The sequence below is a fragment of the Aphelocoma coerulescens genome, chromosome 30, assembly GCF_041296385.1.
Source record: "Aphelocoma coerulescens isolate FSJ_1873_10779 chromosome 30, UR_Acoe_1.0, whole genome shotgun sequence".
Classification (NCBI taxonomy): Eukaryota; Metazoa; Chordata; class Aves; order Passeriformes; family Corvidae; genus Aphelocoma; species Aphelocoma coerulescens.
In genome coordinates, this window is record NC_091043.1 from 438,175 (window position 1) to 464,138 (window position 25,964).

A 25,964-nucleotide genomic window follows, 5' to 3' on the forward strand; every position below is an offset into this window, starting at 1 on the left:
CTCTATAGGGGTTTTTAGGGGGTTCTATTCAGGCTAGTTTGGGGTCTCTATAGGGGATGTTTTGGGGTCTCTATTCGGGCTATTTTGGGGTCTCTGTAGGGGTTTTTAGGGGTCTCTGTAGGGGATGTTTTGGGGTCTCTGTAGGGGATATTTTGGGGTCTCTGTAGGGGATGTTTGGGGTTTCTCTAGGGGATGGTTTGAGGTCTCTATTCGGGCTATTTTGGGGTTTCTGTAGAGGATATTTTAGGGTCTCTAGGGGTTTTTAGGGGTCTCTATAGGGGATGTTTTGGGGTCTCTGTAGGGGATATTTTAGGGGTCACTGTAGGAGTTTTTAGGGGTGTCTATTAGAGGCGTTTTGGGGTCTCTATTCGGGCTATTTTGGGGTCTCTCTAGGGGATGTTTGGGGTGTCTATAGGGGATGTTTTGAGGTCTCTATGGGGGATATTTTGGGGTGTCTGTAGGGGATGTCTGAGGTCTTTATAGGGGCTATTTTGGGGTCCCTATGGAGGTTTTTAGGGTCTCTGTAGGGGTTTTTAGGGGTCTCTATTCGGGCTATTTTTGGGTCCCTATAGGGGTTTTTAGGGGTCTCTATAGGGGTTTTTAGGGGTCTGTATTTGGGCTATTTTGGGGTCTCTGTAGGGGTTTTTAGGGTCTCTATTCGGGCTATTTTGGGGTCTCTGTAGGGGTTTTTAGGGTCTCTATTCGGGCTATTTTTGGGTCTCTGTAGGGGTTTTTAGGGGTCTCTATTCGGGCTATTTTGGGGTCTCTGTAGGGGTTTTTAGGGTCTCTATTCGGGCTATTTTGGGGTCTCTGTAGGGGTTTTTAGGGTCTCTATTCGGGCTATTTTGGGGTCTCTGTAGGGGTTTTTAGGGGTCTCTATTCGGGCTATTTTGGGGTCTCTGTAGGGGATGTTTGGGGTTTCTCTAGGGGATGGTTTGAGGTCTCTATTCGGGCTATTTTGGGGTTTCTGTAGAGGATATTTTAGGGTCTCTAGGGGTTTTTAGGGGTCTCTATAGGGGATGTTTTGGGGTCTCTGTAGGGGATATTTTGGGGTCTCTGTAGGGGATGTTTGGGGTTTCTCTAGGGGATGGTTTGAGGTCTCTATTCGGGCTATTTTGGGGTTTCTGTAGAGGATATTTTAGGGTCTCTAGGGGTTTTTAGGGGTCTCTATAGGGGATGTTTTGGCGGGTTCAAAGGTCCAATGGAGCCAACCAATAGCATCCCGCGACCTTAGGGCTCGTCCGCTGTCGCCCAATCCCAACCTCGGACACAACCAACCCTCCCTCCCACCCAATAGCAACCGCCGGCTCATCCGCCGTGTTTTCTCTCGCCGCCCAATCCCCGGCGCGGATACTCCGGGCGAGCCCTTCCTCCAATGAGGAGGCGCGTTGTTGGCGTGGCGGGCGGTGGCGGGGCCAAGATGGCGGCGGCGCTGTCGGTGAGCGGGGCCGGGCCCGGGCCCGGAGCGGAGCCACCGGCGGGGCCCGGCCGAGCTCCCGAGGAGGAGCTGCCGCCGCTGGACCCGGCCGAGGTGCGGAGCCGCCTGGAGCACAGCGCGCGGCAGTTCCACAACCGGCGGAAGGTGTTGATCCGCGGCTTACCGGCGGATGTCAGCAACCAGGTGAGGGGGGGAACCGGGAACGGGGCTGGGAGGGGATCGGGATTGGGATCGCCGAGGACGCTGATCCCGGGAGAAGGGGCCGGGCCGTGGGGGTTGAGGGTGGAGGATCCCGAGGATCTTCGGGATCTGCGGCTCCCTGAGCCCCGCGGGGCCCCCCCGAGTCCATCCCGGGCCTCCCCTTCCCTCCCGAACCCTCCCGTTCCTGCCCCCGGGTGCTCCTCCTGCAGCCCTCAAATCCAGAACGGCCAAAACATCCGCCCGGAATCGCCAAATTCCCGCCTGGAATCCCCAAATTCCCCCCCGGGATCCCCAAATTCACCTTTAGAATCCCCAAATTCCCCCTTGGAATCGCCAAGTTCCCACCCGGAATCGCCAAATTCCCACCCGGGATCCCCAGATTCCCACCCAGAATCCCCAAATTTCCCCCCTGGAATCCCCAAATTCCCCCTTGGAATCCCCACATTCCCCTTTGGAATCCCCAGATTCTCCCCGGAATCCCCAAATTCCCCCCGGAATCCCCAAACAACCCCAATTCCCCCCCCGGGTGCATTTTCCCGTTCGCCCCGGGGCTGTTGCAGAGGCCAGAGGTTGGGAATTCCTTCGGGAAGGGCCAAGGCTGGAGCCGGAGGATCCGGTTTGGGAACGGAGGAGGAGGAAATTCCCGGGATATCCTGAGGGAATAAACCTTGGAATGTCAGACTGGGGACACCGGGGGGGGGGGTCCTGGGGGGTTTTTGGGGATCCCCATCCATGCCCCGGGAATTCCCAGGGCTTAGGGACCCCCCTGGAGCCCCCCCCCCCCCCCGACCCCCATTCCCTGTTTTCCCCCCCGATCCCATAGAAATTCCCGGTTTTTCCCAGGATGTCCACGAGCTGCTGAAGGACTACGAGCTCAAGTATTGCTTCGTGGACAAGCACAAGGGGACGGGTGAGGGGCGGCCCTGGAATTCCGGAATTCCGGGATCTGAGTCCCCCCTTGGGAATGGGCAGTGCCCGGGGAGGCTCCTCTGGGGTGCTGCTCCCTTCCCTGGGTCCCTTTTTTTGGGATCCTTCCCTGGGTCCCTTTTTTTGGGATCCTTTCCCTTCCCTGGGTCCCTTTTTTTGGGATCCTTCCCTTCCCTGGGTCCCTTTTCCCAGGGATCCTTTCCTGAGTCCCCCTTTTTCCAGGGATCCTTCCCATTCCCAAACCCCCTTTTTTCCAGGAATTCTCCCCCTTTTCCAAACCCCCTTTTTCCAATGATCCTTCCTTTTTCCAAACCCCCTTTTCTCCAGGAATTTCCCCCTCCCCAAACCCCCTTTTTCCAGGAATCTTTTCCTTTCCCAAACCCCCTTTTTCCCGGGATCCTTCCCTTTTCCAAACCCCCTTTTTTCCAAGAATCCTCCCCTCCCCAAACCCCCTTTTCTCCAGGAATCTTCCCCTTCCCAAACCCCCTTTTTCCAGGGATCCTTCCCTTTTCCAAACCCCCCTTTTTTCCAAGAATCCTTCCCTTTTCCAAACCCCCTTTTTCCAGGGATCCTCCCCTCCCCAAACCCCCTTTTCTCCAGGAATCTTCCCGTTCCCAAACCCCCTTTTTCCAGGGATCCTTCCCCGCCCAAACCCCCTTTTCTCCAGGAATCTTCCCCTTCCCAAACCCCCTTTTTCCAGGGATTCTTCCCTTTTCCAAACCCCCTTTTTCCAGGAATCCTCCCCTCCCCAAACCCCCCTTTTTTCCAAGAATCCTCCCCTCCCCAAACCCCCTTTTCTCCAAGAATCCTCCCCTCCCCAAACCCCCTTTTTCCAAGAATCCTCCCCTCCCCAAACCCCCCTTTTCTCCAAGAATCCTCCCCTTCCCAAACCCCCTTTTTCCAGGGATCCTTCCCTTTTCCAAACCCCCTTTTTCCAGGAATCCTCCCCTCCCCAACCCCCTTTTTCCAATAATCCTCCCCTCCCCAAACCCCCTTTTCTCCAAGAATCCTCCCCTTCCCAAACCCCCTTTTTCCAGGGATCCTTCCCTTTTCCAAGCCCCCTTTTCTCCAGGAATCCTCCCCTCCCCAAACCCCCTTTTCTCCAAGAATCCTCCCCTCCCCAAACCCCCTTTTCTCCAGGAATCCTCCCCTCCCCAAACCCCCTTTTCTCCAAGAATCCTCCCCTTCCCAAACCCCCTTTTTCCAGGGATCCTTCCCTTTTCCAAACCCCCTTTTCTCCAGGAATCTTCCCCTCCCCAAACCCCCTTTTTCCAGGGATCCTTCCCTTTTCCAAACCCCCTTTTCTCCAGGAATCCTCCCCTCCCCAAACCCCCTTTTCTCCAAGAATCCTCCCCTTCCCAAACCCCCTTTTTCCAGGGATCCTTCCCTTTTCCAAACCCCCTTTTCTCCAGGAATCCTCCCCTCCCCAAACCCCCCTTTTCTCCAATAATCCTCCCCTCCCCAAACCCCCCCTTTTCCCCCCCCCCCCACTAACCCCACTCCCCTCTTCCCCTCCCTCCCCCCCTCTCTCCCCTCAGCCTTCGTCACCCTCCTGACGGCCGAGCAGGCGGCCTCGGCCATCCGGCGGTTCCACGGCTCCCGGCTGCGGCAGCGGGAGCTGCGGGTGCAGCTGCAGCCCACGGACGCCGTGCTGTGCGTGGCCAACCTGCCGCGCCTGCTGAGCCAGCAGCAGTTCGAGGAGCTGGTGCGGCCCTTCGGCAACGTGGAGCGCTGCTTCCTGGTCTACAGCCGCCACAGCGGCCACTCCAAGGGCTACGGCTTCGTGGAGTACATGAAGAAGGACTCGGCCGCCCGCGCCAAGTCGGAGCTGCTGGGGAAGCAGCTGGGCACCAGGACGCTCTACGTGCACTGGACGGACGCGGCGCAGCTGAGCCCGGAGCTGCTGCACTCGCGCTGCCTCTGCGTGGAGAAGCTGCCGCACAACTTCAGCGACCTGCAGGGGCTGCGCCGGGTGTTCGCGGCCACCTGCGAGCCCTCCTTCTGCCAGGTGTGGGCACGGGGGCGGGGAGGGGGTCTGGGGGGTGAGGGAGGGGGCTGGGGTGGGGTTTGGGGAGAGGGGAGGGGGTTGGGGTGGGGTTTGGGGAGAGGGGAGGGGGTTGGGGGTGAGGGAGGGGTTTGGGGTGGGATTTGGGGACGAGGGGAGGGGGTTGGGTGGGATTTGGGGAGAGGGGAGGGGGTTGGGTGGGATTTGGGGAGAGGGGAGGGGGTTTGGGTGGGATTTGGGGACGAGGGGAGGGGGTTGGGGTGGGGTTTGGGGAAAGGGGAGGGGGTTGGGATGGGATTTGGGGAGAGGGGAGGGGGTTGGGGTGGGATTTGGGGAGAGGGGAGGGGGTTGGGGGTGAGGGAGGGGTTTGGGGTGGGATTTGGGGACGAGGGGAGGGGGTTGGGGTGGGGTTTGGGGACGAGGGGAGGGGGTTGGGGTGGGATTTGGGGAGAGCGGAGGGGGTTGGGGTGGGGTTTGGGGAGAGGGTTTGGGTGGGGTTTGGGGAAAGGGGAGGGGGTTGGGGTGGGGTTTGGGGAGAGGGGAGGGGGTTGGAGTGGGATTTGGGGAGAGGGGAAGAGGGGAGGGGGTTTGGGTGGGGTTTGGGGAGAGGGGAGGGGGTTGGGGGTGAGGGAGGGGTTTGGGGTGGGATTTGGGGAGAGGGGAAGGGGTTGGAGTGGGATTTGGGGAGAGGGGAGGGGGTTTGGGTGGGGTTTGGGGAGAGGGGAGGGGGTTGGGGGTGAGGGAGGGGTTTGGGGTGGGATTTGGGGACGAGGGGAGGGGGTTGGGGTGGGGTTTGGGGACGAGCGGAGGGGTTTGGGGTGGGATTTGGGGAGAGGGGAAGGGGTTGGAGTGGGATTTGGGGAGAGCGGAGGGGGTTGGGGTGGGATTTGGGGACGAGGGGAGGGGGTTGGGGTGGGATTTGGGGACGAGGGGAGGGGGTTGGGGTGGGGTTTGGGGAGAGGGGAGGGGGTTGGGGTGGGGTTTGGGGAGAGCGGAGGGGGTTGGGGCTGAGGGAGGGGATTGGGGTGGGATTTGGGGAGAGGGGAAGGGGTTGGGGTGGGGTTTGGGGAGAGCGGAGGGGGTTGGGGTGGGGATTTGGGAAGAGCGGAGGGGGTTGGGGTGGGGTTTGGGGGTGAGGGAGGGGTTTGGGATGGGATTTGGGGAGAGTGGAGGGGTTTGGGGGTGAGGGAGGGGGTTTGGGTGGGATTTAGGGAGAGTGGAGGGGTTTGGGGGGAACGGAGGGGGTTGGGGTGGGATTTGGGGACGAGGGGAGGATTTGGGGCTGAGGGAAGGATTTGGGGCCGAGCCATGGATTTGGGGTGGAGAAGGGATTTGGGGTGGAGAAGGGATTTGGGGCTGAGCCATGGATTTGGGGCAGAGAAGGGATTTGGGATGGAGAAGGGGTTTGGGGCCGAGGGGAGGATTTGGGGTAGAGAAGGGATTTGGGGCCGAGGGGAGGATTTGGGGCCGAGGGGAGGATTTGGGGCCGAGGGGAGGATTTGGGGCTGAGGGGAGGATTTGGGGCTGAGGGGAGGATTTGGGGCCGAGCCATGGATTTGGGGCCATGGGGAGGATTTAGGGCCGAGGGGAGGATTTGGGGTAGAGAAGGGATTTGGGGCTGAGGGGAGGATTTGGGGTAGAGAAGGGATTTGGGGCCAAGGGGAGGATTTGGGGCCATGGGGAGGATTTGGGGTGGAGAAGGGATTTGGGATGGAGAAGGGGTTTGGGGCTGAGGGGAGGATTTGGGGCCGAGGGGAGGATTTGGGGCCGAGGGGAGGATTTGGGGTAGAGAAGGGATTTGGGGCCAAGGGGAGGATTTGGGGCCGAGGGGAGGATTTGGGGCTGAGCCATGGATTTGGGGCTGAGCCATGGATTTGGGGCCATGGGGAGGATTTGGGGCTGAGGGGAGGATTTGGGGTAGAGAAGGGATTTGGGGCCATGGGGAGGATTTGGGGCTGAGGGGAGGATTTGGGGCCGAGCCATGGATTTGGGGCCATGGGGAGGATTTAGGGCCGAGGGGAGGATTTGGGGTGGAGAAGGGATTTGGGATGGAGAAGGGGTTTGGGGCTGAGGGGAGGATTTGGGGTAGAGAAGGGATTTGGGGTAGAGAAGGGATTTGGGGCCGAGGGGAGGATTTGGGGCCGAGGGGAGGATTTGGGGTAGAGAAGGGATTTGGGGCCGAGGGGAGGATTTGGGGCCATGGGGAGGATTTGGGTCCCGGGCACACTCCGTGCCCCATGGCGCTGCCCTCCCCAGCTGGCCTACGGGCAGGACGGGCAGCTCAAGGGCTTCGCCGTGCTGGAGTTCGAGTCCGCGGAAGCGGCCGAGCGCGTGCAGCGGGACACGGACGGGATCGCGCTGGCCGGGAACCACATCCGGGTGTCCTTCTGCGCCCCCGGCCCGCCCGGCCGCAGCATGCTGGCCGCCCTCATCGCTGCCCAGGCCACGGTGAGCCCCTCCCCATCCTCATCCTCATCCTCATCCTCATCCTCGTCTTCATCCTCATCCTCATCCTCATCCTCGTCTTCATCCTCATCCTCGTCTTCATCCCCATCATCATCCTCATCTTCATCCTGATCCTCGTCTTCATCCTCATTCTCATCTTCATCCTCATCCTGATCCCCATCCTCATCCTCGTCTTCATCGTCATCCTCATCCTTATCTTTATTCTGATTCTCATCCTCATCCTCATCTTCATCCTGATCCCCATCCTCATCTTCATCGTCATCCCCTTCCTGATCCTGATCCTCCTCCTCGTCTTCATCCTCATCCTGATCCGTGGAAAACCACCAGGATTTCTCTGGGAGAACCATTGGGATTTCTCTGGGAAAATTGGGATTTCTTTGGGGAAAATTGGGATTTCTCTGGAAAACTGGGATTTCTCTGGGAGAACCACTGGGATTTCCTTGGAAAACTGGGATTTCTTTGGGAAAATTGGGATTTCTCTGGAAAACAACCGGGATTTCTCTGGGAAAACCACTGGGATTTCTTTGGGTAAAACTGGGATTTCTTTGGGGAAAACCGGGATTTCTTTGGGTAAAACTGGGATTTCTTTGGGGAAAACCGGGATTTCTTTGGGTAAAATTGGGATTTCTCTGGGAAAACCACCGGGATTTCTCTGGGAGAACCACTGGGATTTCTCTGGAAAATTGGGAATTCTTTGGGAAAATTGGGATTTCTCTGGGAAAACTGGGATTTCTTTGGGAAAACCACTGGGATTTCCTTGGAAAACTGGGATTTCTCTGGGGAAAACTGGGATTTCTTTGGGAAAATTGGGATTTCTCTGGAAAACAACCGAGATTTCTCTGGGAAAACTGGGATTTCTCTGGGGAAAAAAAAAGGGGTTTCTTTGGGGAAAACTGGAATTTCTTTGGGAAAACTGGGATTTCTCTGGGAGAACAACTGGGATTTCCCTGGGAAATTGGGATTTCTCTGGGTAAACCCGTGATTTCTGGGTGAACCGCGCCGGGCTCGGTGCCGGGCTCGGTGCCTGTTTCGGCGCCGGTTTCGGAGCCGGTTTCGCAGCCGGTTTCGGCGCCGTCTCCCCGATCCCCGCTGATCCCGGCGCGTTCCCGCTGTCCCAAGGCGCTGACCCGCGGGAAGGGGCTCCTCCCGGAGCCCGGCGTGCTGCAGCTGCTGCCCGGCCTGGGGCGCCCGGCGGCTCTGCAGCTGCTGCTGCGCCCGCTGCTGCCCGGCGGCTCCCAGCAGGGTAAGGCGGGAACAGCCCCGGGAACAGCCCCGGGAACAGCCCCGGGAACAGCCCCGGGAACGCCGCTGGGGAATCCCGGCAGCTCCCTCCCTCCTCCTCCTCTTCCTCGTCTTCCTCGTCTTCCTCCTCTTCCCAGCAGGGATTTTGGGAGCTGCTCCCTCGCTCCCCCTGGTCGCCAACCCGGCGCTTCCCACGGCTCTGCTCCAGCTGGCGCTGCACAGCCAAGCCCAGGTACGGAATTCCCGGCTTTGCCCTTGGAATTCTCCCCTTTCCAAACCCCAATTCCCGGCTTTTCCCTTGGAATTCTCCCCTTTCGCAGCCGGAATTCCCGGCTTTTCCCTTGGAATTCTCCCCTTTCCCAGCCAGAATTCCCAGCTTTTCCCTTGGAATTTTGCTCCTTCCAAACCCCAATTCCCAGCTTTTCCCTTGGAATTCTCCCCTTTCCCAGCTGGAATTCCCAGCTTTTCCTGGAGTTTTCCCCTTTCCAAACCTCAATTTCCAGCTTTTCCCTTGGAATTGTCCCCTTTCCAAACCCCAATTCCCAGGTTTTCCCTTGGAATTCTCCCCTTTCCCAGCCGGAATTCCCAGCTTTTCCCTTGGAATTTTGCTCTTTCCCAGCCAGAATTCCCAGCTTTTCCCTTGGAATTTTGTTCTTTCCCTGCCGGAATTCCCAGCTTTTCCTGGAATTTTCCCCTTTCCAAACCCCAATTCCCAGGTTTTCCCTGGAATTTTGCACTTTCCCAGCCAGAATTCCCAGCTTTTCCCTGGAATTTCCCCCTTTCCCAGCCGGAATTCCCTCATTTGGGGCTTTTCCCCACTTCCCTTTCTGAGCTTTTCCCGCGGATTTGCCGCTTTCTCCGTGGATTTCACGGCTGATCCTCCCTTTCTCCCTTCCAGAAACCCGGAATCCTGGGCGATTCCCCGCTCAGCTCCCTGGCTCAGCCCCCCGGGAAGCTCCTGGGGGAGATTTCCTCAGGTAAAGCCCGGAATTCCCAAGGAATTTTCCCCCTGGGTGTGAATTCCGGGCTGGAAAATCCCACGGTGGAGGGATCAGGGTTGGGTTTTCCAGGCGGGACAGGGCGGATTTGGGTGGGAAAAGGCGGATTTAGGATCCTCACATCCCTCCAAGCCTCTTCCCGCTCATTTTCTCCCCACGTTTTGAGCACTTTTCCCGTTTTCTCCCCGCTCCCGCACCCCCCAAATCCCGGGTTTTTTTTGGGAATTCGCCCTTCCCGCAGCCCCCCGAAGCCAAACCCGTTCCCAAATCCCTTTTCCAGGTGCTCCCTTGCCAGGGGACGTGGCCCAGGGACACGGGAAATCCCAGATTTTGCCGTCGGGGAAGGGCGCGGCCCTGGCGTCGTTCCTGGCGCAGGTGGGGACGGAGCGGGAGAAGTTGGGAACGCCGGGGACCCCCCCGGGACCCCCCGGTTTGGGATCCGCCCTCGGAGCCGGCCCCAAATCCCAGCAGGGCGAGAGCGGAGCCCCCGCGGTGAGGATCCCATCCCCCAGCCCCAAAATTCCGGGGTGGGAACCCCAAATTCCGGGGATGTGACCCCAAATTCGGGGCTGGGAACCCCAAATTCTGGGATGGAGCTCCCTGAGCCCCCCCCGGAGCCCCCAGATGCCTCCAAATCCCCCCCCAAACCCCATTGGGGACCCCCTGACCCCCCTAAAACCCCCCCAGACCCCTCCAGGATCCCCCAAAACCCCCGCAAACCCCATTGGGGACCCCCCTGACGCCCCCCAAACCCCTCCAGGACCCCCTAAAACACCCCCAAACCCTTCCAGTAACCCCCAAACCCCATCAGGGACCCCCCTGAGCCCCCCAAAGCCCCCTAAAACTCCCCCAAACCCCACCAGGACCCTCCAGGACCCCCCAAACTGCCCCAAAACCACCGCCAAACCCCATCAGGGTCCCCCCTGACCCCCCCAAACCCCTCCAGGACCCCCCAAACCACCCCAAATCCCCCCCAAACCCCATCAGGGACCCCCACTGACTCCCCTAAACCCCTCCAGGACCCCCTCAAAACCCCCCCAACCCCCATTGGGGACCCCCCTGACTCCCCCAAACCCCTCTAGGACACCCTAAAACCCCATCAGGGCCCCCCCTGACTCCCCCAAACCCCTCCAGGACCCCCTAAATCCCCCCCAAACCCCATCAGGGACCCCCCCTGACCCCCCCCTAAACCCCCGCAGGTCTCTCTGCTCGGGGAGCCCCCCAAGGACCTGCGGATCCCCCTCAACCCCTACCTGAACCTGCGGAGCCTCCTGCCCACGCCCGCCCTGCCAGGTGAGCCCAGCTCAGCTGAGCCCAGCCCAGGTGAGCCCTGGGCAGGTGACCCCAGCCCAGGTGAGCCCTGGGCAGGTGAGCCCAGCTCAGGTGAGCCCTGGGCCAGGTGAGCCCAGCCCAGCTGAGCCCAGCCCAGTGAGCCCTGGGCCAGGTGAGCCCTGAGCCAGGCCCAGCCCTGAGCCAGGCCCAGCCCTGAGCCAGGTGAGCCCAGCCCAAGTGAGCCCTGAGCCAGGTGAGCCCAGCCCAGGTGAGCCTGAGCCAGGTGAGCCCAGCTCAGGTGAGCCTGAGCCAGGTGAGCCCAGGCCAGCTGAGCCCAGCCCAGCTGAGCCTGGGCCAGGTGAGCCCTGAGCCAGGTGAGCCCTGAGCCAGGTGAGCCCAGCTCAGGTGAGCCCAGCCCAGGTGAGCCGAGGTCAGCTGAGCCTGGGCCAGGTGAGCCCTGGGCCAGGTGAGCCCAGCCCAAGTGAGCCCTGAGCCAGGCCCAGCCCTGAGCCAGGCCCAGCCCTGAGCCAGGTGAGCCCTGGGCCAGGTGAGCCCAGCCCAGCTGAGCCCAGCCCAGTGAGCCCCGGCCGTTCTGGGGGTGGGTTTGGGGTGGATTCCCCCTTTTTAACCAATCCTGAGGGGTTTTTGTTGGTTTGGTTTTTTTAGGAGCTGCTGGAAAAGGGTTTAAGGTGAAACCCGGAGTTTTGGGGACCCCCCGGATCCCCCCCGCCCCCGCCGACCCCCTCGCCTTGGAATTCCAGCCGGTGAGGTGGGGGGGGGGTGGGGGGATTTTGGGATGGGAATGGGAATTTTTGGGGCGTTTTTTAAAGGTCTGGGACATCCCTGGTTTTCTTGGGAATTGGGGAAACCTGGTTTTGCCAGGAATTAAGGGGGGAAAAAACCCCCAAATCCGTTTCTCCTGGGAATTTGAAAGAAAAAAACCCCAAATCCCTGTTTTTCCTGGGAATTTGAGGGGAAAAAAACCCCAAATCCCTCTTTTTCCTGGGAATTTGAGGGGAAAAAAGCCCAAATCCCTGTTTTTCCTGGGAATTTGAAAGAAAAAACCCCCAATCCCTGTTTTTCCTGGGAACTGGAGGGAACAAAACCCCCAAACTGCCCATTTTTCCCAGGAATTTTGGGCATTTCCCCCTCTAAACCCCTCGGTTTTTTCCCGAGCAGGATTTGGGATCCCGGATCTTCCCCCAGAGCCGAGACCACCCCGGATCCCTCCTGGGGGGCTTCGGGAACACCAGGAACAAGGTAAATCCCCCCTTCCTCAACTTCTTGGGGGAAAAATTGGGATTTCAAGACCCCTTTCCCATTTTTTGGGGGGGAAATCTGGGATTTCAAGACCCCTTTCCCATTTTTTGGGGGGAAATCTGGGATTTCAAGGCCCTTTCCCATTTTTTGGGGGGGAAATCTGGGATTTCCCCATTTTTGGGGGGCTGCATCTCCCTGTGCTCCTGTTCCAGGTCTCCTCCTCCTCCTCGGGATTTGAGAGGGGCAATTTGGGACCCCCAATTCCCCCCTTTTTTTCGGGATCCCCCAATTCCTACTTCACCAGCGGCCTCCAGGCCGGGCTCAAGCAGAGCCACCTCAGCAAGGTGAGACCCCAAATTCCCAACACCCCCTTCCCTTTCTTCCCCCAAATCCCTTTAAAATCCCTTTAAAATCCCTTTAAAATCCTTAAAAAGTGTTTAAAAAAATCCCGAAAAAATCCTGAAAAATCCCCCCCAAAAAAAAACCCTAAAAATCGTTTTTAAAATCCTTTAAAAAATCCCTTCAAACTCCCCTAAAAATCCCTTTAAAATCCCTAAAAAGTCCTTAAAAATCCCTTTAAAAATCCTTTTACAATCCCTTTTAAAAATCCTCCTAAAAATCCCTTTAAAATCCCTAAAAAGTCCTTAAAAATCCCTTTAAAAATCCTTTTACAATCCCTTTTAAAAATCCTCCTAAAAATCTCTTTAAAATCCCTAAAAAGTCCTTAAAAATCCCTTTTAAATCCCCTAAAAATCCCTTTAAAAATCCCTGAAAATTCCCTTTCAAAAATCCTTTAAAAACTCCTTAAAAACCCCCTAAAAATCACTTAAAACTCCCTTAAAAATACCTTAAAAATTCCCTAAAAATCCTTTTTAAAGAATCTTTAAAATGCCTAAAAAAATCCCTTTAAAATCTTTTTAAAACCCTTAAAAATCCCTGAGAAATCTTGAAAAATCCCTTTAAAAACCCTTAAAAATAGCCCGAAAAATCCCTTCAAAGTCCTTGTAAATTCCGTTTTAAATCCCCTAAAATTCCCTTTAAAATCCCTGAAAATCCCCCAAAAATCCCTTTTAAATCCCTTTTAAAAAATCCTTTAAAATCCTCTAAAAATCCCTTCTAAAAATCCTTTCCAAAAATCCCTAAAAATCCCTTAAAAATACCTAAATTCCCAAAAAAAATCCCTTAAAAATCCTTAAAAATCCCTCAAAAATCCCCAAAAAATCCCTTAAAAAAACCTCAAAAATCCTTAAAAACCCCTCAGAAATCCCCTAAAATTAAACATCCTTAAAAATCCGTTAAAAATCCTTTTAAAAATCCCCAAAAAAATCCCTTAAAAGTCCTTTTTAAAATCCTTAAAAATCCTTTCAAAAATCCCTCAAAAAATCCCAAAAAAATCCTTTAAAAATCCTTTAAAATCCCAAAAAAATCCTTTTAAAAAACTCTCAAAAATCCCTTAAAAATCCTTCTAAAATTCCTTAAAAACCCCTCCAAAAAATCCTTTTAAAAATCCCTTGAAAATCCTTTTTAAAATCCTTAAAAATCCCTCCAAAATCCCCAAAAAAACCTTTTAAAAATCCTTTTAAAAATCCCTTCAAAAATCCCTTAAAAATCCTTTTAAAAATCCCCAAAAAATCCTTTTCAAAATCCTTAAAAATCCCTCAAAAATCCCCCAAAAATCCTTTTTAAAATCCTTTTAAAAATCCCTCAAAAATCCTTTTCAAAATCCCAAAAAAATCCTTTTCAAAATCCTTAAAAATCCCCCAAAAAATCCTTTTAAAAATCCTTTAAAATCCCTCAAAAATCCCCCAAAAATCCTTTTAAAAATCCTTAAAAATCCCAAAAAAATCCTTTTAAAAATCCTTAAAAATCCCCAAAAAATCCTTCTAAAAATCCTTAAACCCCCCCCCCAAAAAATCCTTTTAAAAACCCCCCAAAATCCCTAAAAACCCCTAAACCCCCCTCATTTTCAACCCCAGACCGTCGGCATCCCCCCGAGCTCCGACTCCATCCTCACCTTGGCACCCCCAAACTCTCACTCCAAGGTACCAAAACCCCCCCCCCCCCCCAAAAAAAAACCCCTAAAAACCCCTCAAACCTTCCCCAAACCCCCCAAAATCCCCCAAAACCCCCCCAAAAATCCCATCCTTTTCCTTGGCAGACCCCGCTGGGCGCCCACAAACGCGGCTTCTCCCACCTGCTGCCGTCCCCCGAGCCCAGCCCCGAGGGCTGCTACGTGGGCCAGCACTCCCAGGGCCTCGGTGGCCACTACGCCGACTCCTACCTGAAGAGAAAAAGGATCTTTTAACCCCACCCAAAAAAACCCCAAAAAAACCCCCCCCAAAAAAAACCCCAAAAAAATCCTGCCCAAACCCTCCCCGCTTTCGCTTCATTTTTGTAAAGTTTTCATCCCTTTTTTGGTTTTTTTTTGGGGGGGGGGGGGTGTTTTGGTATTTTTTTCGAGGGGTTTTTTTTGGGGGGTTTTGGCAGGATTTGGTCCCGATTTTAGGATTTTGGATGCCCCCCACACCTCCAAGGATTTTTTTTTTCGGGGTTTCCGGGGTTTTTTCTCCCTCCCCTCCCCACGGCAGCACCTGGGAGCCCCCCAAAAACGCTCCCTGCCTTAAACTGCTGCTGGCCCCCATTTCGGGGCTCCCCAACCCTATTTTTTGGGGGGATTTCCGCCTTTTTTCCCCACTTTTGGGGTTGGTCACCCGCTCCCCCCGTTTTGGGGAGATCTCCCCGTTATTTTCGGGGGGGTTCCCCCCCTTTTTGGGGCGTTCCCCTCCTTTTCCTTCCAACCCTTTTGGGGTCTCCCCTTCATTTTGGGGTCCCCCTCCCCACTTTTGGGGACCCTCTTTGAACATTTCACTGGTGTTGGGAGTGGGGTTTTTTTGGGGGTTTTTCCCCCTTTTTTTACCAACTGGAGCCGTCGCCATTTTACGCTTTTTATTTTGGGGTAAAATCGGCCTTTTTACTTTAACTCTGGTTTTTGGGGTTTTTTTTTTTAAACAACCAAAATTTCCTCATTTTCCGGGGGGTTTCACCCCCTTTTCCTTTTTTTTTTTTTTTTTTCCTCCTCCCCTGCCCCCCTCTCTTTTGGGGCAATTTCCCAGGATTTGAGTTTTTCTCCCTGTTTTTATTGTCTGGTTTTGCTGTAGGGGGGGGGATTTGGGGTGGGGCTGCGTCCCCCCCGTCCCCCTCGATTCCCTCACCCCAAAAATAAAGTTATATTTATATCTCTACCCCCCCTCCCCCTTTTTTTTTTTTGGCTTATTTCGGTGTCGTTTCGTTATTTCTGATCACCCAGAACCCCCCCAAACCCCAAAACCACCCAGAACTGCCCCAAAACCCCCCCCAGAACCCCCCCAAACCCCAAAATCCAACACCCAGAACCTCCCCAGACCCCAAAAACCACCCAGAACCCCCGAAAACCACCCAGAACCCCCCCAAGTCCCAAAATCCAACACCCAGAACCCCCAAAACCACCCAGAACTACCCCAAGCCCCCCCCAAAAACCACCCAGAACCCCCCCAAGCCCCAAAACCCCCCCCAAAACCACCCAGAACTGCCCCAAACGCCATAAACTCCCCCAAAAACCACCCAGAACCCCCCAAAATCCCCCCCAAAAGCCACCCAGAACCCCCCCAAAACCCCATGAACCCCCCCACAAAACACCGCCCACGGCCCGCCCTGACCCTCCCCCACCAGAGGGATCCCTCTCCTCACTCCAGACCCCCAAAAATCCCCCAATTTCACCCCCAAAATCCCCCAATTTCACCCCAAAATCCCCGCTCGGGCTTTGGGACCCAGCGAGGCCCCGCCCCCTCCCGGCGCTGGCCCCGCCCACGCGCGGGGGTCACGTGGCCCGGTCACGTGGCGCCCAACATGGCGGCGCCCATGGCGGCGGCGAGCGGCGGCTCCGTGACGCGGCGGCTGCTCCGGGGCGTCTCCCGGAGCCTCAGCGGCGGCGGTGCCGCGGCCGAGGAGCCCGAGGCTGCCGTGTGGGTACCGGGGACACCTTTCCGGGCCGGCGGGACCGGAAGCGGGTCCCGGTGCTGAGTCCGGTGTCGTGTGTGTGTCGTCACCCCCCCCGCCGCCGCTTTCCGCAGGGTTAACGTCGTGTTCGTGGACCGGGAGGGGCGGCAGGTGCCGGTGCGCGGCAGAGTCGGGGACAACGTGCTGCACCTGGCGCAGCGGCACGGGCTGGAGCTGGAGGGTCGGGAACGGGACCGGGAACGGTGCTGGGAACGGGAACGGGGCTGGGAAAGGGAACGGGGCTGGGAACGGGAATGGGGCTGGGAACCGGAACGGGGCTGGGACCGGGAACGGGGCTGGGAGCGGGAACGGGGCTGGGAAAGGGAACGGGGCTGGGACCGGGAACGGGGCTGGGAACGGGAACGGGGCTGGGAACGGGGCTGGGAACAGGAACGGGACTGGGAAAGGGAACGGGAACGGAGCTGGGACCGGGAATGGAAAAGGGAACGGGACTGGGAAAGGGAACGGGGCTGGGAACGGGAACGGAGCTGGGAACGGGAACGGGACTGGGAACGGGAACGGGGCTGGGAACGGGACCGGGAATGGGAAAGGGAACGGGGCTGGGAACCGGAACGGGAATGGAGAAGGGAACGGGACCGGGAATGGAAAAGGGACCGGGACTGGGAACGGGGCTGGACCGGGAGCGGGGGGAGCCCTCTCGGGGGTCCCGGTGCTGCCAGGAGGGTCCTGGGAGGCTCCCGGTACTGACAGAGGGGTCCCGAGGGGGGTCCCGATGCTGCCGGGGGGTTCCCGGGGGTCTCACGGGGGTCGCGGGGGTCCCGCAGGCGCCTGCGAGGCCTCCCTGGCCTGCTCCACCTGCCACGTTTACATCAGCGAGCCCCACCTGAGCCGGCTCCCGGCGCCGGACGAGCGGTACCGACACCCCCAGACCCCCCAAAACCCCTCATGGGGACCCCCCGGGAGCTCTGGGGGGACCCCAAAACCTTCCCCCCTCAATCGCAGGGAAGAGGATCTGCTGGACCAGGCGCCGCTGCTCCAGGAGAATTCCCGCCTGGGCTGCCAGGTCCTGCTGAGCCCCGCGCTGGAGGGGGCCCGCATCGTCCTGCCCAGGGTCACCCGCAACTTCTACGTGGATGGACACGTCCCCAAACCCCACTGACCCCGGGAGGGGCACCCCCGGACACCCCCGGACCCTCCAAGGAAGGGGGGCCCCCCCAAAAAAAAAAAAAATTGATCCCTCCCTCCCCAACCAAGGTCACCCCCAAATTCGGGGATGCGTCCCCAAACCCCCCTGAGCCCGGGGGGGGCACCCCCAGACACCCCCAAATTCAGGGACGCGTCCCCAAAACCCCCCTGAGCCCGGGGGGGGCACCCCCAGACCCTCCAAGGAAGGGGGACCCCCCCAAAAATAATTAATTCCGCTATCCAAGGTCATTCCCAAATTTGGGGATGCGTCCCTGAACCCCCCCTGAGCCCGGGAGGGGCACCCCCGGACCCCTCCCAGTAGCGGGGACCCCCCCAGGAGGGTGGGGGGTCCAACCTGGAGGGGGTTTTAGGGTGACCCCCCCCCCGTATTCCCGGGATTCTGGATTCGGGATAACGAGCGTTGGGTCGTTAATAACGAATTGGTCTCATCTGTGGGGGGCTCTTGAGATCTTTCTTTTGGGGTTGGGGGGGGGTTTTGTGCCACTTTGGGGGGTCCCTGTCCCCCCCTAGGGTCCCTGCCTTGTCCTGGGGGTCCCTGTCCCCGTTTTTGGGGGGTCCCCGCCTTGTCCCTCCCCTCTCTCGGGGGTCTCTGCCGCACCTGTGGCTGCCCAGCCCCGCTCTGGGGTGGGATCCCGGCCCCACCTGCGCTCCGTCCCCGCCCCGGGGTCCCTCCCCACGCCCCCCGCCCGCAGCTGGAGCGGGTTAAAGGCGGCTCCCGGGGCCGGGGCCGGGGCCGCTCGGGGATGGGGGAGCAGCCGGTGTTTCTGCGGGGGGAGCCCCCCGATTTCTCGCTGCTCCGGCGGCTGCTCTGCCTCGAGCCCGAGCCCGAGCGGCTCCTCCTGACCCCCGGGGGGGCCGCGACCACCGAGGCTCGCAGGTGCGAACCGGGACCGGCACCGGGACCCCGCCCCGGGTCAGGGAACCGCCGCTGTGGGGAAGGGGGGGGGAGGGTGGAGTAAATCGGGGTCCCGGGAGTCGAAATGAGGGCTCGGGGGGTCCCCGGGATGGACGGGTCAGGGGGGATTCGGGGCTACCGGGACCCCGCTTCTGCCCGGGGAACCGGGGGGACGGACCGGGAGTGTTCAGCTTGGAGGGAACCGGGGGCACCAGGGGCAAGAACCGGGGCTGGTCCTACCGGGGGGAACCAGGGGCAAGAACCGGGGCTGGTCCTACCGGAGGGGAACCGGGGGCACCGGGACCGTCGGTGGCTCCTCCCGGGGGTGTCCCCAGCCGCCCGCCCCGTGCCCTAACGCTGCCCCCCGCTCAGGACGGGGCTTCCGGAGCCCCCCCCGCGGCCCCGGAGCCCCCCGAGTGTCCCGGGGGAGAGTCTCGGTTTCCTGCAGGAGGCCGTGCGGCTGCTGAGCCCCCCGGCACCGCTCTCGGTGCCTCCCGCCGCCCTCCCGGAGCACCCGGAGGTCTCCGCGGTACCCACCGGGAGCCCCGACACCCTCAGCCTCATCGACCTCCAGTGCCAGCTCCTGGCCGGGGGCACCGGCAGCGACAACGGGACGAGCACCGGCACCGGGAGCGGCACCGGGAGCGGGCGGCGGCGCAAACGGGCGCGGCCCCAGCGCGGGGCCGACCCCCGGGACCCCTCGTTCCGGGGGGTGACGCTCCGGATGCGCCTGGCGCTCCCCAGGGGTGACACCGGCGACTGTCGCCTGCTCGTCACCGCCCGCGCCCACAGGTACCGGCCCGGGGGGGCTCCGTCCGTCTGTCCGGGACACCGGGGGGCTCCGTCCGTCTGTCCGGGTGCGCTTTTGGGGTCCCCCAGGCCCTCCCCTGCCCCGTCTGTCTGTCCCTTCCTGCCGCACATCCCCTTCCCCACTGCCAGCAAAGAACCCCGGGGGGGTTCCCCATTCCAGGGGGGGTTCCCCATTCCAGGGAGGGGGGTTTCCCCATTCCAGGGGGGGTTCCCCATCCCAGGGGGGACTCCAGGGCTGTCCCCGTGCCCTCCCCTGACCCCCCCCTCTCCCCAGGATTCCCACCTGGAGCCGGGGCAGCGGCAGCTCCGACGAGGACGCTCCCGTCCCCAGGGGTAAGATCGGGGTCGGGGGGAGGGAGGGGAGGTCCTGGGGGTGTCCCCCCCGTGTCACCCCAACACCGCCGGGGTTTGGGGTCCCCCCCGCAGGGCGCAAGCGCTGCACGTCCTGCAAGACCCGCCGGACCCCCCTGTGGCGCACGGCCGAGGACGGCACCGTCCTGTGCAACGCGTGTGGCATCAGGTGAGGGACAGGGACACCCCGGTGACACCTCGGGGACCCCTCTGGGACCGCGGGGTCACCCCAAGGCTTCCTCCAGGTACAGGAAGTACCGCGTGCGGTGCCAGCGGTGCTGGAACATCCCTGGGAAGAGCGGGACCCCGCAATGTCCCCGATGTCCCACGCGGCCGGCGGGGACAGGAGGTGACAGCGAGGACGCGACAGCGGCGGGGTGACGGTGGCGGCAGCGGTGACAACGAGTGGAGGGTGGCGGGGTCCCTTGGGAGCAATTAAATGTCCTGGTGTCCATGGCAGGTCGGTGTCACCCGCGCTGGGAAGGGGGGGGGACGGGTGTGACATCGGGGGGGGGGCTCGATGACATCGCCGGTGGCCGCAGCAGGGAGGAGGATGGGGGTCCTGGGGGAGGGCTGGGGGCAAGGGATGGAGCTTGGGGGCAAGGTGGTGACTGGGCTGGGGGTCCCTGGGCACGGGATGGGGGGGACAAGGGGACAGGGCTCGGGGACAGTGGGGTGGTGGCCTCCCATCAAAACGGGATCATTTATTGGGTGTCACTTTATCCCCCCGGGACGAGCTGGCCCGGCCCCCGCGCCCCCCCCCCCCGGAGCACCCAGCCCTGAGTTGCGGCTCCCAAATCCTTCAAATCCCCCCAAAATCCCTTTGGGACCGAGGAGGGGTCTATGGGGATCCCCAAACCCTCTCCCCACCCGGCCAACAAGCGGCCTCGGAGGAGCCCTCCTTGTCCTGGATGTTGTACCCCCTAAAATCCCCCCCAAAACCGCTGCGATGGGGCGGGGGGGGGGGGTCTTTGGGGTCCCCCAAACCCCTCGAGGACGGGGATGGTCCCGGTTACGGCTGGATCCCAAAAACCTCCCCGTGGTTGCGCCGGTGCAGCTTTGAAGGAATCCTTGGCATCCTCGTACCCCCAAACCCCCAAAAGCACCCCCAAACGCCCCGAGAGCGGCTTTTTGGGGTGTCCCCGGCGGGGAGGGGTTAGGGCTGGGTGAGCTGGATGCCGAAGATGTCGCCGCGGTTGTCGCGGTGCCGGTGCAGACACGCGGCCTCGGAGGAGCCCTCGGCGTCGCGCACGTTGTACTCGCCCTTCTTGCACGCCGTGGTTTTCAGGTAGTAGCCCCCGGCCACCGCCAGCCCCAGCGCGGTGACAGCGCCCAGCGCTCCCAGTGCCACCAGCACCGCCAGCCAGCTCTCTGCGGGCCGGGAGGCGCCGGTGTCACCGCCGGTCACCGCGTCCCCTCCCCGCTCCCCGCCCTTCCGTCCGTCCCCGTCTCACCGTCCACCCGCACCACGACGCTCCCGGCTCGCCGGCCGTGCCGGTTGCTCGCCGTGCAGGTGTAGAGGCCCCGGTTGGCCGTGGTGGCCCTGGTGACGGTGACCGAGCGGTTGTCGGCGGCCAGGCGCAGGTTGGGGGCGGGGGGCAGCGCCCAGCTGTAGGTGGGCGCCGGCTCCGCCTCGGCGCCGCAGTCCACGGTGAAGCCGCTGCCGCGGGTGACATTAGCGGAGGGCAGCACGCGCACGGCGACAGCGGCGGGGCCGTCTGCGCCAGGGGGACAGCGGCCGGTGCTTAAAATTAACCCCGAGGCCCCCCCTTTTTTCCCCCCCGAAGATCGCTCCCCGCACTCACACTCGACGGCGACCGTGATGTTGCGGACGGCGGAGCCGTGCGCGTTGGTGGCCCGGCACTGGTAGGTGCCCGCGTGGGCGCGGGTGACATTGGCGGTGGCCTGGGACGGGTCCTGGCTGTCGCCCAGCTCGGCGCGGGTGGCGTTGGGGGTGGCCGCGGCGATGTCGCGGCTGTCGCCCAGCTTGGCGCAGGTGACGCGGGGCGGGGGGTTCCCGGTGGCGGCGCAGCCCAGCTCGGCCGGGGTCCCCTCCAGCCACAGCCGCCGCTCGGGGCAGCCGCGCTCGCCGATGCTCGGCTGGTCTGGGAGCGGGGGGAGGCGGCGGGGAAGGGAGGGGTGATGGTCCCGGGTGACCTCCGAGATCAACCGGGAGCCCCCCGCGTTCCCCCCCGCCCCCCCCCGGCACCGCTGGGGCCGGTGCGAGCACAGCCGGGCCCCGCCTGGGGTGGTTCCGCCCCATCCCCAGCACCCCCAGACCCCGGTCCCTGCCGCACCCCGGTGCCACCCCGGTGTCCCCTCCCGCCACTCACACTCCACGGTGACAACGACGCTCCGCACGGCCACCCCGTGCCGGTTGGTGGCCCTGCACACGTAGCGGCCGCCGTCGGCCCGAGTGACCACGCGGCCGCCCCGGCCGTGGGTGCCCGCGCCGTGCTGGGTGCCACCGTCACGGGCACAGCGCGTGCTGGGCGGGGGGTCCCCGTCGGCGCGACATTCCAGCTCCCGCCGCTGTCCCTCCACCCACACCCGGCGGGCCGGACACCCCGACTCGGACAGCGTGGGCTCATCTTGAGGAGGGGACACAGAGAGGACCCGGTCACCGCCGCGGCCACCGAGGGGGGCCCCGCCGGCGCCCCGGTGCCGTCCCCGGTGCCACTCACACTCCACGCGGACGGTGACGCGCCGGCTGCGCGTCCCCAGCGCGTTGGTGGCGTTGCACACGTAGGTGCCGGCGCGGGCGCGGGTGACCGGCTCGGGCTCGCCGGTGGCCACGGCGACACCGTGGCGGCCGCACACCACGGTGGGCGCGGGGTTGCCGGTGGCGCGGCAGGACAGCGCTTCCCGCGTGCCCCGCACCCACGTGCGGTTGCCGGGGCAGCCGCTGGCCGGGATTTCGGGAAGATCTGGGAAAGAAAAGGGAGGCTGGGAATGCCGGGAGCGGCGGCGCTGGGGACACGGTGGTACCGGCAGGGGACACGGCCCGGTGCCGGGGTGGCGCGACACTCACAGAGCACCGCGAGCCGCGCGTCCGCGTCCTTTGTCACCACGGTGTCACCGACGGCCAGGCTGGCCCGGCACCGGAATTGGCGACCGTCGTCGTCGCGCCGGGCCACCACCCTGAGGTCCAGCCGGGGCTGCGGCCCCTCGGCCAGGACGCCGCCGTCGGCATCGCGGAGCTGCAGCCGGGCCGTGGCTGGCTCGGTGGCACCGGCGTGGCACGTCACCGTCACCTCGCTGCCCGCCGGCGCCGAGGCCGGGCTGAGCTCCAGGGCGGGCGCCGGGAATCCTGCGGGAAGGTTCCATGGACCCGAGCGGCTTTGGGGACCCCGCGGTCCCCCCCGCCACCCCCTCGCCCCGGTGCCTTACGGTAGACGTGGAGCTGCCTCCGCGCCGTCCGTGCCGCCGCGGCCACCGCGGCCGTGCAGCTCAGCTCCCGCGGGCCCGGCGTGAGCGGCGACAGCGTGGCGGTGGCTGTCACCGTGTCCCCGGCCACCGCCACGGTGACGTTCAGCGGCTCCTGGTCCAGGGCGGCGGTGACGCGGATGTCGCCGGCCGGGAAGGCGCCGGCGATCCGGCAGCTGGCGGTGCCGGTGGTGCCGGCCTCGAGAATGGCGGGGGCCTGGAGCTGCGGGGGCTCCGGGAGAGCTGCGGGGACAGCCCGGTGTCACCGGGAGGGGACACGGAGGAGATGCCGGTGGCCAGGCTGTCCCCAGGCCCCGGTGGGGACACCAGGCCGGCGCTGTCACCGGGACCGTGACACGCCCCCGGAGCCAGGCACAGCATCCCAAAGGCCAGACCCTCACCAGGACCGCGATGCCCGTGGGGACCCGGCGCCACCGGGGGGGTGACAGAGAGGCCACCGCGGATGGGGACAAGGACACCGCGACGCTGCCGTCCCCGCCGCCACTCACCGAACACCGACAGCGTGACGGGGACAGCGGCACGGGCGAAGAGGGGCCCGTGTGGCCGCAGCGACAGCTCGGCGTGGCAGGTGACATCCTGCCCGTGGTCGCCGCGGGTGACGGTCAGCAGGTGGCTCACGGCCACGCTGGCGCTGCCCTCGGTGTCACCGAACCTCTCGGTCCGCAGCGTTTCGGCGCCGCGCCGCAGCGTCACCGTCAGGTTCCTCAGCGGTGCCACCTCCAGCACGTGGCACGTCAGGTTCCGGCTGTCCCCGACCGCCGCCGCCGGCACCGGCTCCAGCGCCACCCGCTCCGGCAGCTCTGCGAGCGAGGCGGGTGTCCCCTCGGTGTCCCCTCGGTGTCCCCTCGGTGTCCCCCGCTGTCCCCCCGCTGTCCCCTCGGTGTCCCCTCGGTGCCCCCCGCTGTCCCCCCGCTGTCCCCTCGGTTCCCCCCGCTGTCCCCCCGCTGTCCTCTCGGTGCCCCCCGCTGTCCTCTCGGTGCCCCCCGCTGTCCCCCCGCTGCCCCCCCGCTGTCCCCCCGCTGTCCCCCGCTGTCCCCCCGCTCTCCCCTCGGTGTCCCCTCGGTGTCCCCCCGCTGCCCCCCCGCTGTCCCCCGCTGTCCCCCCGCTGTCCCCTCGGTGCCCCCCGCTGTCCCCCCGCTGTCCCCCCGCTGTCCCCCCGCTGCCCCCGGCACTCACGGTAGACGAGGACGCCGGCGCTGGCGTTGGCTTCGGTGTCGCCGCAGCGGCCGGAGCAGGTGACGGGCCCGGGGTTCCACTGGGACACGTTTTGGAGGCGGAAGCTTTGCCAGCGGAGCCCCCCGGCCCCGGGGGCGGCGGGCAGGGGGGTCTCGAGCCCCAGCGTGGCGTTGCCCCCCGGGCAGGCGCTGCGGCTGCAGTTGACGGCCACCGAGCCCCCGAAGGCCACCACGGCCACCCGCGGCCAGGCCACCACGGTGAAGGTGCCCCGGGCGACCCCTGCGAGACCCCCACCACGGGCAGCCCCCCCGGCTGGGCACCGGCACCCCCCCGGTTCCGGCTGGGGGGGGGACCCCGGTGAGCCTGGGCTGAGACACCCCCCCCCCCCAACACTGCCGGGGTCCTGGGGGTCCCCCCGTGTGCCCCCAACCTCCCCGGTCCTAAAGGTGCCCGCAGTTTTGGGGTCCTGGGGGTCTCTGTGTGTGATCCCCCCAGTATCTGGGGTCCCCATATTGGGCTGGGGGGTCCCTGGGGGGTCCCTGTGTGTTCCCAGACCCCCAGTCCGAAAGGTCGCTGTGATTTTGGGGTCTTGGGGGTCCCTGCGTGTGACCTCCCCCCGCTTTTAAGGGTCCCCGGTATTGGGATGGGGGTGGCCACGTGCCCCCTCCTCAAACACTGAAGGATCTCTGATGTTTTGGGGGGGGTCTCTGCAGGTCCCCCCTTCCCACCGCCCCCGCCGCCCCCATCCCGGGTCGCATGCCCTGCCCCCCCCCCCCCAATTAAGGGGGTCCCTGCTGATTTTGGGATCTCCGGGGGTCCCCCTCAATTAACGGTCGCTGTTTTTCGGGATCCTCAGAGACGCCCCCTCCCCATTCTGGAAGGACCCCCCTGCACCCCCAAAAAAAAACCCTCGACGACCCCCCCTCCCCAAAAAAAGAACCCCTGGAGCCCCCTCCCCTTTTACCTGCGAGCGCCAGAACGAGGGGGGGCAAAAGCCGCGTGGCGGGGCCGGGGGGTCCCATCGGGGGAGGAGGAGGAGGAGGGGGAGGAGGAGGAGGGGGAGGAGGAAGAGGAGGAGGAGGATGGAGCGAAGGAGGGAGGGAGGAAGAGGAGGGTGGGGATGGGGATGGAGCGGCGGAGGATGGAGACGGGGAGGAGGGAGGGGGGGGAGGAAGAGGAGGATGAGGAGGGGGGGATGGAGACGACGAGGGAGGGGAGGAAGAAGAGGATGAGGATGGGGAGGGGGATGAAGCGGAGGAGGAGGAGGAGGATGGGGAAGGGAGAAGAGGAGGAATGGGGATGAAGCGGAGGAGGAGGAGGAGGATGGGGAAGGGAGAAGAGGAGGATGGGGATGAAGCGGAGGAGGAGGAGGAGGATGGGGAAGAGGAGGAAGAGGCGGCCGAGGCCGAAGGCAGCTCCTCCGCTGCCGCGCGCGCCGCCGCTCCCGCGGGGCCGCTCCTCCCCCCGCCCACGCCGACCCCCCCCCCCCAATCCCCCCCACCCCCGCCCGGTGCTCGGAGCTTCACGAACCCCCCCCCACCCCCCCCCCCCCCCCAAAAAAAAACCCCTCCCCGAGCCCTCCCCGAACCCCCCCCAAACCCCTCCCCGCGTGGGCGGCTCCGGGGCGCGCGGGGGAGAAGCGACAGCGACAGACGGGACCACCTGGAGCGGCGGGGGGGGCGCGGGGGGGGCGCGGGTGGCGAGAGCTGCGCCACCGGGAATGTCCCCAGGCGGGTCGGGGAGCGGGGGGGACGATCTGGGGACCCTCGGGATGGTCTGGAGACCCTCGGGATGTCCCCAACAGGGTCGGGGTGTGGGGGGGAAGATCTGGGGACCCTCGGGATGGTCTGGGGACCCTCAGGATGTCCCCAGGTGGGTCGGGATGATCTGGGGACCCTCGAGATGGTCTGGGGACCCTCAGGATGTCCCCAGGTGGGTCGGGATGATCTGGGGACCCTCGGGACGATCTGGGGACCCTCGGGATGTCCCCAACAGGGTCGGGATGATCTGGGGACCCTCGGGATGGTCTGGGGACCCTCGGGACGGTCTGGGGACCCTCGGGATGTCCCCAACGGGGTCGGGGTGTGGGGGGCACGATCTGGGGACCCTCGGGATGGTCTGGGGATCCTCAGGATGTCCCCAACAGGGTCGGGATGATCTGGGGACCCTCGGGACGATCTGGGGACCCTCGGGATGTCCCCAGGTGGGTTGGGATAATCTGGGGACCCTCGGGACGATCTGGGGACCCTCGGGATGTCCCCAACAGGGTCGGGA

The 25,964-nt window shown here is 62.6% G+C and overlaps 4 protein-coding genes across 9 annotated transcripts; 3 read left to right on the forward strand and 1 right to left on the reverse strand.

Moving 5' to 3' along the window:
• The first annotated feature begins 1,375 nt into the window (after positions 1-1,375).
• RAVER1 (ribonucleoprotein, PTB binding 1) lies at positions 1,376-15,082 on the forward strand. Of its 5 annotated transcripts, none has more exons than XM_068997984.1 (14): positions 1,376-1,621; positions 2,483-2,549; positions 4,105-4,574; positions 6,828-7,019; positions 8,157-8,280; positions 8,417-8,511; positions 9,178-9,256; positions 9,558-9,769; positions 10,477-10,570; positions 11,216-11,313; positions 11,729-11,809; positions 12,022-12,153; positions 13,786-13,851; positions 13,968-15,082. In XM_068997984.1, exons 1-14 carry the CDS (start codon positions 1,376-1,378, stop codon positions 14,112-14,114), a joined length of 2,103 nt encoding a protein of 700 aa, XP_068854085.1. In that variant the 3' UTR covers positions 14,115-15,082. The 5 variants fall into 5 exon arrangements, 3 of the variants coding, with proteins under 3 accessions (XP_068854085.1, XP_068854084.1, XP_068854086.1); XM_068997983.1 differs by having other exon boundaries at positions 8,420-8,511; positions 10,477-10,600; XM_068997985.1 differs by lacking the exon at positions 13,786-13,851 and having other exon boundaries at positions 8,420-8,511; positions 10,477-10,600.
• Positions 15,083-15,688: 606 nt separating this feature from the next.
• On the forward strand, positions 15,689-17,443 carry FDX2 (ferredoxin 2). Its single transcript, XM_068997920.1, has 4 exons — positions 15,689-15,810; positions 15,919-16,025; positions 16,630-16,717; positions 16,808-17,443. Exons 1-4 carry the CDS (start codon positions 15,695-15,697, stop codon positions 16,962-16,964), a joined length of 468 nt encoding a protein of 155 aa, XP_068854021.1. The 5' UTR covers positions 15,689-15,694; the 3' UTR covers positions 16,965-17,443.
• A 310-nt stretch (positions 17,444-17,753) lies between these two features.
• ZGLP1 (zinc finger GATA like protein 1) lies at positions 17,754-19,507 on the forward strand. 2 transcript variants are annotated; one of them, XM_068997980.1, is made up of 5 exons: positions 17,754-17,888; positions 18,279-18,698; positions 18,991-19,049; positions 19,143-19,236; positions 19,313-19,507. In XM_068997980.1, the coding sequence occupies exons 1-5, from the start codon at positions 17,755-17,757 to the stop codon at positions 19,446-19,448; spliced, it is 843 nt and encodes a 280-aa protein (XP_068854081.1). In that variant the 5' UTR covers position 17,754; the 3' UTR covers positions 19,449-19,507. The 2 variants fall into 2 exon arrangements, with proteins under 2 accessions (XP_068854081.1, XP_068854082.1); XM_068997981.1 differs by lacking the exon at positions 19,143-19,236.
• Positions 19,508-19,849: 342 nt separating this feature from the next.
• On the reverse strand, positions 19,850-24,712 carry ICAM5 (intercellular adhesion molecule 5). Its single transcript, XM_068997855.1, has 10 exons — positions 24,655-24,712; positions 23,691-23,969; positions 23,003-23,314; positions 22,458-22,736; positions 22,099-22,377; positions 21,752-21,994; positions 21,401-21,658; positions 20,873-21,172; positions 20,522-20,785; positions 19,850-20,438 (listed from the first exon to the last, which is right to left on the reverse strand). Exons 1-10 carry the CDS (start codon positions 24,710-24,712, stop codon positions 20,224-20,226), a joined length of 2,487 nt encoding a protein of 828 aa, XP_068853956.1. The 3' UTR covers positions 19,850-20,223.
• Positions 24,713-25,964: the final 1,252 nt, after the last annotated feature.